This window comes from Gopherus evgoodei, chromosome 11 (assembly GCF_007399415.2).
Source record: "Gopherus evgoodei ecotype Sinaloan lineage chromosome 11, rGopEvg1_v1.p, whole genome shotgun sequence".
Lineage (NCBI taxonomy): Eukaryota > Metazoa > Chordata > Testudines > Testudinidae > Gopherus > Gopherus evgoodei.
The window spans coordinates 16741801-16754423 of record NC_044332.1 but is presented as its reverse complement, the minus strand read 5'-3'; the positions used below and the strand labels follow the sequence as shown (position 1 = coordinate 16754423).

General features: G+C 42.1%; 1 protein-coding gene across 1 annotated transcript in view; it reads left to right on the top strand.

Moving 5' to 3' along the window:
• PIKFYVE (phosphoinositide kinase, FYVE-type zinc finger containing) overlaps nucleotides 1–12623 on the top strand; it is a 97594-nt gene that overhangs the window by 19170 nt on the left and 65801 nt on the right. The window contains 1 exon segment of the mRNA XM_030579913.1: nucleotides 8490–8628. Within this exon segment, the coding sequence (XP_030435773.1) occupies nucleotides 8490–8628 (139 nt within the window).

Genomic DNA, 12623 nt, shown 5'->3' with positions numbered 1-12623 from the left:
GTTACTCTAGTTCAGTAGTGTGGCTGTTTTGATGGTACCATGAAAACTGGATTGGCTGCTCCATTGGAACAGAATGAAAAGAGAGCATGGAAGCAGGTTAGTGAGAGACAAGAAGAGAGGCTAGGGGAGAAGACTGTGGTTATGTCCTAAAGGCCATGATTGGGAAAAGGGGAGAGGGAATTGAAAGCTTTTGAGAGCAAGAGAAATGGTGTAAGTAGAAAGGTGGAAAAATTAGCACTTGTATGGGGAGGTTGAGAGGGAACAGAAGGAAGAATTATGGTAACAAGGGCAGGAGATGCTGTACTGAATTGATTGGTTCACTTCGCCTGTGTCACTAGGCTGCTAAAACCAAGGCTGTCAGTTCAGTTCAGTTAGTAGCATCTAGATGCATGTCCCCTTTATTCATTAGCACCTCTTGTAAGAGAAACCATGTTAGCCCAGTTGTCCTGGCTGAATTCCATTTGGGTCACTAACTTCTGCATTGAGTTCCCCTGGCAGATTCAATTGGAGAAATCTCTCCTGACCTCAACAGCTGTGTTCATTCTGTGTGTGCTTTTGGAACTCTGTAAGCAAATTCTGTTCAGGTTGTTTTTGAGTGAACTGAGCATAGACTATTCCCTGGATTTCAGTTTGCTTGTTTGAGGTGTTGGCTCATGTAGCAAATCTGTAGGAATTTTTTTTCTTACATCTGCTGCTGGCTGAACTGGTTCCTTTTCTCACTTCACTATTCCCACACCTAATCTTGTATAAGACTAGTTAAACTTCCAGGTGCCAACGTACATTTTAATAAATGTAAAAACTTAATAATCAGCTGCATTTTTTTCCCCTGAAGTTTTTGTCTAGATGAGCTTTCTGATGGGGAATCCCTTGCTAGAATTTAGTAGTTTTTTGATACTGTAAGTTTGGTGCTACATAATAACTGGTTCCTACCCCAAAGAGCTTCCAGCTGTAACTGCCAGATCTAGGACACAAACGCAAGGAGAGAACTTGATAGCTAGGAAAAGATAATGTGAGTCTTAATATTGTTAAAGAAGTTTCGGAGAGTTGGTATTGTCCTCTAGAAAGATGACTAGGTGTCACCAATGTACTCAGTATTACACATGCAGAGCGTGGTCTCTATTAGCTCTTCAAGGATATCTAAGGAGACACGGGCAGAACAAGTTAAAATAATGGAGGTGGGCAGGGGGAAGTGGAGGGCCTGCCTGATTTATAAGGCGATTAAGTTTCTGCTTTAGTAGCTCGTCTCGGTAGTTCAGTTCTTCCTCTTTTGAGCTCCACTGAGCCTTCAAAACAAAGGAACAGTGGAGGGAAGTGGGGTTGAGGAGCTCGCTATAGGTTTCTCACCCTCCTTCCCTCTTTATCACCTTTAAGTGTGTTAGCACCAACAATCTAGGAATGATCGGCAAACAGAGCAGGAAGTCCAGAGTTAAAACTCAATGCTGAATGACTGTAAAAACATGGAGAAGCTAGGGCCATAGAGCTACTCTCCTCTACTCCCAGTTTCCTGCTGGAGAAGGTGTCACTGTTCCCAGAAGGCTCGGACTGGCTGGCTACTTATGTGGAGTAGGCGTGTCCTGAGCAGTGCCTGGCTGTCCCACTTTGCAGCTGTTCAGTCTAACAGTTATTAGTAACTTTTTTGGAATGGCTCTCCGACCTTAGTATCTGTCCTTAAATGTTCACTTAGGGAACATTTACAGAGTGATGATGCAAAGCCACCCTGTCTCTGAATCTTGAAAATTTTGGCAGTCAGTGTCCCAGCCAATGAGACTCTCTTGGCATCTGTAGCTTGGAGTATCTGTAGCTTTGGGTCATGCAACAGAGGCTGAATGCTTTCTTTTGGCAGACTATGAATTCTTATAGTGCTTAGCTTTTAACGTGTTAAAAGCACTGTGTGGGCATCTCCAGCTAAACAAACAAACTTCATCATTCCTTTAAGAAGGCTATTCTGTCACTGCTGCAGGAAGTAAAGGGACTAAAAATCCCAGATGACAAAATTTGCAGTAACTATCCGGGAGATAAAGTGCAGCAAAACCAGTATTGGGATGGGTATTGGAGGGGACTCGCTCTTACTGGATCTCATTAAAACTCCAGCGTACAGCAAACTAAGTGGAATAGTTATGGAATTAATTTTTTAAGTGTTGGGGAGGGCATGTTGTGGGAAGCTTTTGGGACTGATCTTGGATGGCTGGTTAACTGTTTTATGTGCACTAAAAGCCCTATGAAGTTACAAGTCAGTACTGAACCTAAAATCTCTGAATAATGTTACAGGCCACTTCTTATAATAGACATTTAAATCTTTGAGGACAATGGTTCATTCAGTGGGTTTGATAGCAAACCCCTCCACCCAACAAACTGCTCGTCATTCCCCCCCCCATATATATATATATATTTTTTTTCTGATCATACCAACTTGATCTCAGTCTTACACAAGACCTAGTCCTTTAATGGGAGGAATCAATGTGTAAGTGACGAGTAAAATATTTTTAAAATGACTTAACAAAAAATTTGGTGTACCTAGGGAATATTGTTGGCAGAGGCTATAGAACCACAATCAACTTGTTAGAGATACTATTCAAAGATCTAGAAAAGCCATTTCTATATTCTTACCTTTCCAAAGATATCCTAGTGCATGAGGGTTGACTGTCATGATACTCTTGCCACGGCTTTCAAAAATAAGCACTAAATGGCGGGCACTTAGAGGCCTGATTATTTTTGTATTTCAGCTGTAAGAAGCACCGAGCAGCTTCCATTGAGTAGGTACGCAGCTGTATTCTGTTCAGAGTGAGGAAGTGTTCCTGGGCGGAAGTTGTATCCTAAATGCTTAGGCCATGTCTACATCTAAAATTTTGCAGCGCTGGTTGTTACAGCTGTATTAGTACAGCTGTATAGGGCCAGCGCTGCAGAGTGGCCACACTTACAGCAACCAGCGCTGCAAGTGGTGTTAGATGTGGCCACACTGCAGCGCTGTTGGGCGGCTTCAAGGGGGGTTCGGGGAACGAGAGCAAACCGGGAAAGGAGACCAGCTTCGCCGCGGTTTGCTCTCGCGTTCCCCGAACCACCCTGCAAAACGCAGGGAAGGAGACCTGCTTGTTCGGGGAACGCGAGAGCAAACCGCGGCAAAGCTGGTCTCCTTTCCCGGTTTGCTCTCGCGTTCCCCGAACCCCCGAGCAAGCAGGTCTCCTTCCCTGCGGTTTGCAGGGTGGTTCGGGGAACGCGAGAGCAAACCGCGGCGAAGCTGGTCTCCTTTCCCGGTTTGCTCTCGCGTTCCCCGAACCCCCGAGCAAGCAGGTCTCCTTCCCTGCGGTTTGCAGGGTGGTTCGGGGAACGCGAGAGCAAACCGCAGGGAAGGAGACCTGCTTGCTCGGGGGTTCGGGGAACGCGAGAGCAAACCGGGAAAGGAGACCAGCTTCGCCGCGGTTTGCTCTCGCGTTCCCCGAACCACCCTGCAAACCTCAGGGAAGGAGACCTGCTTGCTCGGGGTTCGGGGAACGCGAGAGCAAGCTGGGGAAGGAGACCAGTTTGATTACCAGAGGCTTCCTCAGGTATGCTGGGATACCTGCTTATTCCACGGAGGTCAAGAAAAGCGCTGGTAAGTGTCTACACTTGATTACCAGCGCTGGATCACCAGCGCTGGATCCTCTACACCCGAGACAAAACGGGAGTACGGCCAGCGCTGCAAACAGGGAGTTGCAGCGCTGGTGGTGCCCTGCAGATGTGTACACCTCCTAAGTTGCAGCGCTGTAACTCCCTCACCAGCGCTGCAACTTTCTGATGTAGACAAGCCCTTAGTCTTAGCGGAATAGTTGCGAAGAGCCAGTGCTTCCTCCCTGTGGCCCTTGCTTGTTTATTTGCCTTGTTTAATGTTTTGTTGTTTCTCACTCTGTTCTGATGGTAGTCCATTTTGTACTGGAGGGAGGAGGGGTCTGTTCATGGGGGGCCCCCCCCACCTTGGCAGTTTTTTCTTTAGAGCCACTTCACATCAAAAATACCCATATTCTGCTCTCTGTCATTCTTACCATATCTCATCCACCTCAGTTGGGGATGAACTGAGACCCCAAAGCAGAGTACAGGCTTTGAGATTGCCACTTCAGACCCTCAGAGGAGATCTCACTTTTTTTGTGTTTATGTAGATCCAAACTATTTTCTAACAGTCAGAACTGATCAGAGTCTGGTATAAAATCCTTGTGTAGATATGCACCCTCTAACCCCTCGGTATTTATGATTTTGCTTAGAATATCTATCTCTAAACTTTCCAGAGTTCATTAGTCACTCAGTCATTTCCCTAAAAAAAATATTAAATCATCTTTCAGAAAACATGGTAGTAGGTCCTCAAATGCCTGACATGTTAATCAAATACATATTCTCTCTGCAATGCACTGTGGCATTTTTAGTAGCAATGACAGCAAGTTAATAATCAGTGTGCGAGGCAAAGTAGTGCCATGCTTTGTTTTGAGGGGTATTAAAGCTGCCTTTTGCACTTACCTCCTAATTCTCTATTGCATTGAACAGGCAAATGTAGCTAATTGCCATAGTTGTTGTTTGACTGCTGACTTGACTGAATTCCATTTCTAACTCCTTTGGCATATGGATGACCATTCTAACTAGCTATTTGATATAGATTTCTTTGCCAGTCAAGGTAAGTATAAAGTACTGAAAATAAGAGGGTCATACAAGAGACTATAAAGGATGTTCTTAGAGGGCCCAAGTCTGCCACAGTTAGGATGCCCACAAATGGTCCTATTAAAATCAGTTGAATTACTCTATGTAGTAAAGTAAATAGGGATACTGAGGCATAGTGGTTAAATGACTTGCTCAAGGTTACCCAACAGCCCAGTGGCAGAGCTGGGAACAGAACCCAGATCTCTTGAGTCCCAGTCCAGTGTGCTATCCGCAAGGCTCTACTGCATCTATCATGTATTCAGAAAGAACAGCCAGAAATCTCTCCATTCATCTTGCTACATGTACTTACAGATGCTTCAGAGAGCAGATGGTTCAGTGAGTTGTGGCAAATTGAGTAGTAATCTGTTGGGAGAGGATGAATAGGGCAATATTTACTCCAGCAGACTGAGAAGAAAGAGGTTTTGTTTTGTTTTGTTTGAAATACCTGGGAGGTACTTAAATACTATGCTTATAAGGAGGTCATGTATGTACCGAGTGTCTGTCTTTGAAAGACTTTTTTATCCTGTATGTTTAATATCAGAACTATTGAAAATGCTGATTTTCAAGAAAACTATATATACAAGGTAAAACTGCTTTATGACTGTGACTTTAGAAAAAAACCAAAACAACAAAAACCAAAGCACTAGTAACAAAACACAGGTTAGATATGTAGACTTTAAATGATAAAATTTAAGTGATGCTATAGGTTTTAGCCTGTAATTGAATTTTAATGCAAGAAATAGATCCCAGAAGGTAGAGAACTGCCACCTAAAATTCGTGTGTGGACAGAAGAATCTCTGGATATACCTGCACAGGATAAAAAACCTGCAGCTGACTCAGGCTCTGACTGTGGGGCTGAAAAATTGCTAGGTAGGGCGAAGGGTCCTAGGGCTTAGGCCCCACTGAAGCCCAAACATCTGCACAGCAGTTTTACAGCCCCCCCAAGCCCGAGTCAGCCGATGCAAGCCAGTTGTGGCTGTGCCATGGGGCTTTTATCCCCATGCAGATGTACCCTAAGTGACTTGAATCCTTATAAAACAAACACACAATTACAGTCTAAACCACCAGGGTTTGAGCTTCTTACACATTCCTATTCCTTCTCCTGGAAGAACGAAGCTTTAACTAGATCAAACCTATTTTGTTTGATCTGTCCTTTCTAGACCAATTCAGGTAAATACAATCAGGCTTTGAATGTAATCAGTGGTGACAAAGTTTTGATACGAATGTCCGTTTAGCTAGCTGATCATGTTTGTGTGGTTTTATATATACCTAAATAAATAAAACAATTTATGCCTTCTACAGCTAGATGGCATAGTTAAACTAGTTCTTGTAAAACTAGCTCTTGTAAAACAATTGACTAGTACTGGAAAACATTTCTGATATGTGAATTTTTTTAAAATTACATAAATTTCTGGACTGAACTAAATTATCAATCTTGAAATGCTGTTAACTTGTGTTACTAGGAACATAACATCTGCAGTAGTTGAAGGCTATTAGCAATGACAGCCATAGTTGTATGTCAGAGGTACGCTGTGACACATTGCTTATATTGGCCAGGAAAATGCCATTAATTGTCCTTAAATGTCAATTGTTGAAATACCAGCGTGGCTTCTCTTGATCCTGAGTCGCTCATTACCTAAATTGAGCCTATTAATGTAGACTTTTTTCCGCTTTATGTTTAAAACACTTCAACAGACCAGTAGTATTGATTGAAAGACTACTGCTTTTTCATTCTATTGCTTTTTTTTTTAAAAATATAACTTCAGTGTCCACTTTCTTACAGTTTCACGTTCCATTAACTTCTGTAGTCTGCATTCCCTAGCTATCTAATCGTTAGAGTAAGGCCAGAAGGGACTGTGAGATCATCTATTCTGACCTCTGTCTCACAGGTCACCAACAGCACTGCACACAAAACCCAACAACTAAAATTAGACCAAGGTATTACAGCCTTCAGGAGACTAGACTATTGTGTGCCATAGGCAGAGAATAGGAGGCCCTGCGATACACCAATACCAGAGGCCCCTGAAATGGCAGGGAATTGATTTAAATGGGATCATCCTCAGCATCACCCCATGCTGCAGAGAAGTTTCTGCCAATCTAACTTGAGCAAAAATTCCTCCGCGGCCCCATATATGACAATTAGTTAGAGCCTGAGCATGTGAGCAAAAGCCAGCCAGCCAAGCACCTGAGAGGAAGCTTGGCTCAGAGCACTGGCCCACCTTATCTAGTTTACTATCTCCAGCCGTGGTATCTCTGTTTCAGATGGAGACCAAGAAACCCCAGAATACACTGGGGAGGGGGAAGGGAGATAATTCCTTCCTGACCTCTGCAGGTGACCTGAAGCATGAGAGTTTGAGGATATCTAACGCGAACCAGATGGGACTCCTCAGAGCTGTGAAGCCCTGCCCCACACTGTCAGAAGCATCCCTACAAGTCCCACTTATAAAGTGGTCCAGCTCTCTTAAAATTAAGCTTGTTTCCAGCCTGAATTTGTTCACTATCTGTCCTATAATCCATAGTTTATTCCTGGAAAAAACTTAATGCACTAAAAGATGGCAATACCTAAAAGAGAGGACAGCTGCACAAGTTGCACAGTTCTTACCCCTCCCAAAAAACAAACCAAAACCCTGCCAGGAACCTGTTTCAAATCACTTTTTTAAAACTAGCCTATGTTGGGTATTGTCCCCATAGAGAACTTTCATTTCAAAATGCATTACTGTGAGGTAGATAGGGAAAAGAAGATAAAATATACTCTGGGTTACTCTAAGAGGCTTCCCAAAGCTGTGGGATGTTGGAGAAGAGGGTCTGTTATGTAGCTACAAAAAGCAAATGTATTGCCATTTTGTAAAAAGAAGGAGGAGTCCTTGTGGCACCTTAGAGACTAACAAATTTATTTGAGCATAAGCTTTCATGGGCTAAAACCCACTTCATCAGATGCATACAGTGGAAAGTACAGTAGGAAGGGGTGTGAACGTGAAAAAATGTGTTGCCATACCAACTCTAACGAGACTGATCAATTAAGGTGGGCTATTATCAGCGAGAGAGAGAGAGAGAACTTTTGTAGTGATAATCAGGATGGCCCATTTCAAGCAGCTGAAAAAGTATGAGTAACAGTAGGGGAAAAATTAGCATGGGGAAATAGTTTTTACTTTGTGTAATGACCCATCCACTCCTAGTCTTCATTCAAGCCTAATTTAATGGTGTCTAGTTTGCAATTTAATTCCAGTTCTGCATTTTCTTGTTGGAGTCTGTTTTTGAAGTTTTTTTGTTGAAGAATTGCGACTTTTAGATCTGTAATTGAGTGTCCAGGGAGCTTGACGTGTTCTCCGACTGGTTTTTGAATGTTAGAATACTAAACGTCTGATTTGTGTCCATTTATTCCTTTGCGTAGAGACTGTCCGGTTTGGCCAATGCTATTCACTGGAGCGTGGGACTTGACCCAGTGTTTGGAAACAGTTGGGTCCAAGGTTGATTTCTCTTCCTTCCCCCCCGTATTGTTATGGGGAGGAAAAAAACACTTGGCTCAAAGATTCCTTCTGATGTGAAGCTGTTCGATATGAACTATTTTGCCTGGTAACTTATTTTATAATATAGAGATTCCATGGAATCTCTTTCAGCATAACATCATTGTAATGTTCGCTGTATTGCAGCCATCTTAATTTGGGAGAGGTGGAGAATGACCCTTTAAGTGCTGGTTTGGAAAGCTAGTGTGTGCTAGCACATTGCTTAAAGATTCTTGAAGCATGTTGTAAGGTCATAGCCTGTTCTGATAAAGTTTTGTTTATGAGGGGTTTGCAGACTATAAGCATTGTTTCTCTTTCTCTCTCCAGATCGGCTAGCATTACTAACCTGTCACTGGATCGATCTGCTTCACCCATGGTGCCTGCATACGAGACATCCGTTAGTCCCCAGCCTAATCGCACATATTTGAAAGCAGAGACCAATGAGGACGAGCGCAAAATTCTTCTGGTACAAACTAGATTTTTGTCGTCTTCCATTGTGAAGCGATGTGTTACGTGTGTCTGTCTTTCTAATGCTTTCCTTGCGGTACATCTTGTGGCTCTTTTTTTTTCTTTTATGATCCTTTAGTTTTTTTTCTTTATGGGTTAGCAAGTTCTAATTGTAAATAGCTGTTTTACTGTAAAATAGTTCTCTAGTCGTTTGAATAAATTATAGAGACCACAGCTAATGTTAGAAGGTTTGAAATTTGTCCTTCTCCCCATCTGCTTTGCTTGCAGAGTTAATGTAACTTTTCTCATAGGAAGTAGCACTAATGTATTTATTTCAGAAAGGTAACACTGCTCTACAGCCAAAATGCTTCTGAAATAAATGTAGTCCAACTTTACTAATTCTGAGTCACTGAGAACGAAAATGATGCTTGAAATTGTTGATTGGCTCTAGTTTTCAAGATATGCTATTGGGTCAGTATATACGACCCTGGATTTGGGAATGGTGGAGGATAAGGGAGTTATAAAGGGAAGGGATCTCAATTTAAACCAGAAATGACTAAAATACATCTTTGACTGGATCTATGAATAAATCTATGACTGGGTTTGGACAGTACTTGCTCTTTAGGCAAAACAATGAATGATGCAATCTGAAGCTGGTATTGCATCATACATGACATGAATTGCGTCATGTTATTCCTAGAAGTCGTGGATATGCAATCATAACGAAGCTTACATCTCTCTGCTGAACAAATTGCCCTATATCAGCTCTAGAAATCATGCAGTGTCATGCTCTCTTATTCGTCAGTGTTTGGTTTTGCAAAGGGACACATTTCTGTTTAGCCAAAGTGAGCAGAGATGCCTCATACTTGTGGGAACAGTGCAGATAACTTCTGCTAGGTTTGTAGTGAAGTGACTTCTGCATCACAAAAGCGCAGTATAACCACTATGGTTAAGAGAGCCTATCACCTTTACTTTGGCTGCAAAATTGGAGATCAGGACAAGAGGTGGGCTCCACACATATGTTGCAACATTTGTGCAACAAATCTTCGCCAGTGGTTGAACAGGAAAAGGAGATCTATGCCTTTTGCAGTGCCAAGGATTTGGAGAGAGCCAAGAGATCATACCAGCAAGTGTTACTTCTGCATGGTGCCTCCAGTTGGGAAAGGTGTGTCAAAGAAGAAAAAAGTGGACTATGTATTATCCAAACATTCCATCAGCTATACGCCCAGTACCCCACGGAGAAGGACTGCTGGTTCCTGATGCACGAGAATCATTCTCACTTGAGTCAGATGAGGAAGAGGATGAAACTTCTGGTCCTGACCCATCAATGTCACAGGACCCACATTTTTCTCCCATCCTCCTCCTCTGAACCACACCTCATAACACAAGGTGAACTAAATGACCTTGTCAGGGATTTGGAACTACTCAAGAGTAAGGCAGAGCTGTTGGGCTCCAGACTACAGCAGTGGAATCTCCTGGCAGGCTATCAGGGCAAATGGAGCCAATCAATGCTTGCAGATTATTGCTGGACAGTGACAAGAGATGCTCCATTTAATGAATACAAGAGACAAGCCAAGAAGTGCTTAGTAGACACTGACTAGGACTAAACTATGTACATAATAGTTTTTTGCCTTTTGTTTCATAATAAATTTTTGTTTATATAACCCTTTTGCTGATTTTTAAAGTGTTACATAAACAGGACAGGTGAAATATTATCATGTAAAGCAACCATAAACACATGAAAAGACTTAGATTTACAATTTATGATTAAAACTCTACTATCTACACAATATACATAGACATAAAATGTAAAAACTTAAATATCTTAGAAACAGTAGCCAATCAGTTGTTTTGTCATATTTGAATTCAGCACATCAAAATACATAATAAATAGCACATTTTATCTCTGAAGCAGATGACTTCTCAAAAATTGTAGACCAGTATAATCAACATCAGTAGCACAGCACTCTGGAGTAATCCTGTTATAAAACATTCTGATATGTGTGCGTTGTGAGAAATACTACATAAAACTAAAAGAAACACTCCAGCCCCGGTTGACATACCTAATGTTAATAAAATAAAGTCAGTCAAAATGATGGAAGGGGGGAGATGTTTCATTTAAAACTGTCCAAACTGCATAATTAGTGCTGAATCTTTCTGGACTTTTATTCCCATTCAAAACCAACAAGGTCAAATCTTGTACTAGCCCTGTCTCCCTGTGGATTGCACATGTAAGGGCAGAATTTGATGATTGGTGGTGGCTCACCTTTTTATTGTAGAGCTTCCACGTTGAAGCAAGCTTGGTAATGGGACAATTTCTTCCTTCTGAGGAAGGAGAATGCTGTAGCAGACATGCTCTGCAGAGGAGTATTGGGGAGAGTAGAGGGACAGTGTCTCTGTCCTCCAGACTGAATAATATCCTAAACTAACAGCTTAAACATTGCAAATACAGCTTGGGACAAAATAGTCTGTCTTCACTTCCCTTTATATCTGATTTTTAGAATTGTTGCTTTTTATGCAATAATTTAGGATGTCATAATTGCTTATTGCTATACAGGAACTGTCCTGAGTCCTTATCAGGTCACAATACTCTTTTATGTGGTGCATTGAGTTGACTGTACTATGATAAAAAGGTTATGGCCTTTGCTTGAGAAGGGGGAGTTTGTGACAAGGTGCAGGAGCACTAGAATTCTGAATGAAATCCGTGCACGCTTCCATAATCTGCAAGCTAAAATCCTAGAGTTTAAAGTGTTAAACTGTGTTCTGCCACTTGATTTCAGCCTAAAACACAAGGCAATATTAAGATGACTGAATTGCTATTGGATCAAATTTTATATATTCCCGCCTTGGCAGGAGTGAAGTGCTTTGTAGCTGATGACCCAAGAACATGCAGTGCACTGGAGAGGCTAGCATGGGGTGCATAGAACTGGAGTCAACCAATCAGTGGGACCAGGTTCCTGAAAGATGAAGCCAATGAGGGGCGGGGGGTAGAAATTGCTGGGGGTAGATATAGTAAACTTGCACACAAGACTGGGTTAAAATCATAGACTTCGGTTTTTTGGGTTTTTTTGGAGGAGGGGAGATCCTAAAGAAACTGAACTTTCCTGGCAAACTTGTCATCTCAGCAAAAGGGTGAGAGGAGAGGAATGCTGATCAGATTTGATAAATCATTCAGTTACTTGAATTTTCAAAGGGGTGAGGAACTGGATTTGTTTGTTGTGTATGAAGAGGCATGTGGTGGAGTCCTGGCTTTTTTGCGTGTGTGTGTGTGTGTGTGTGTGTTCTTGAAAATATCAGTATGTCTTGTGAGCATTTTTTAACCCTTTATTTGAAGGGTTTTTTAGCACAAAACCCTAAAAACAGTCCTAAACAGAGGTTAAAAATAAAAACACTTGAAGTCTAAATGAAAATCACTTCCTCTCTGTTTTCATGATGATTAATATCAACTCTATTGGTTCTGTATGTTTACATAGTCTTCTGGGGGGTAAAAAGAACCTTACAGTTCTTCAGGCTAACTTTATGCATCATGTAGTAGCAACAAAAGAAACAATCCCAATTCTCCCCTCTCTTCCTCTTTGGGTTGGTTCAACATCTGCAGAACTTTTCTTGTGGTGTACGTCACTTCAAATGACTGGAACATCATCCACAAGGATAAGTGCACTATCTGGGTGTGTTGGTGCCAGAGAGCTGTTCTGGCTGCAGAGACATAGCCAGGACCAATGTAAATGTTAGCTAGGCTACAGCCATGCTAGTGTCAGGAGGTTTTATGACCACATGATTCAAAGTTGTAGTGTAACTAGCCAGTACATCAGATCCTGTGATTCAGAGTTGTCTAGCACCAGAAATCTGTGGCGAGAACCTGAATCGTGAGGTGTGTGGAAATTCTGTTCATGGATGTTCTGGGCCCTTGGTTATGTTAACTGTAAAGTGAGGCCCTAGGGGTGTCTTACCATGCAGAAAACTAGCTTTGATTTCCCAGCTGTGCTTACTCTTATGGAGCTGGAAGTACTGGGA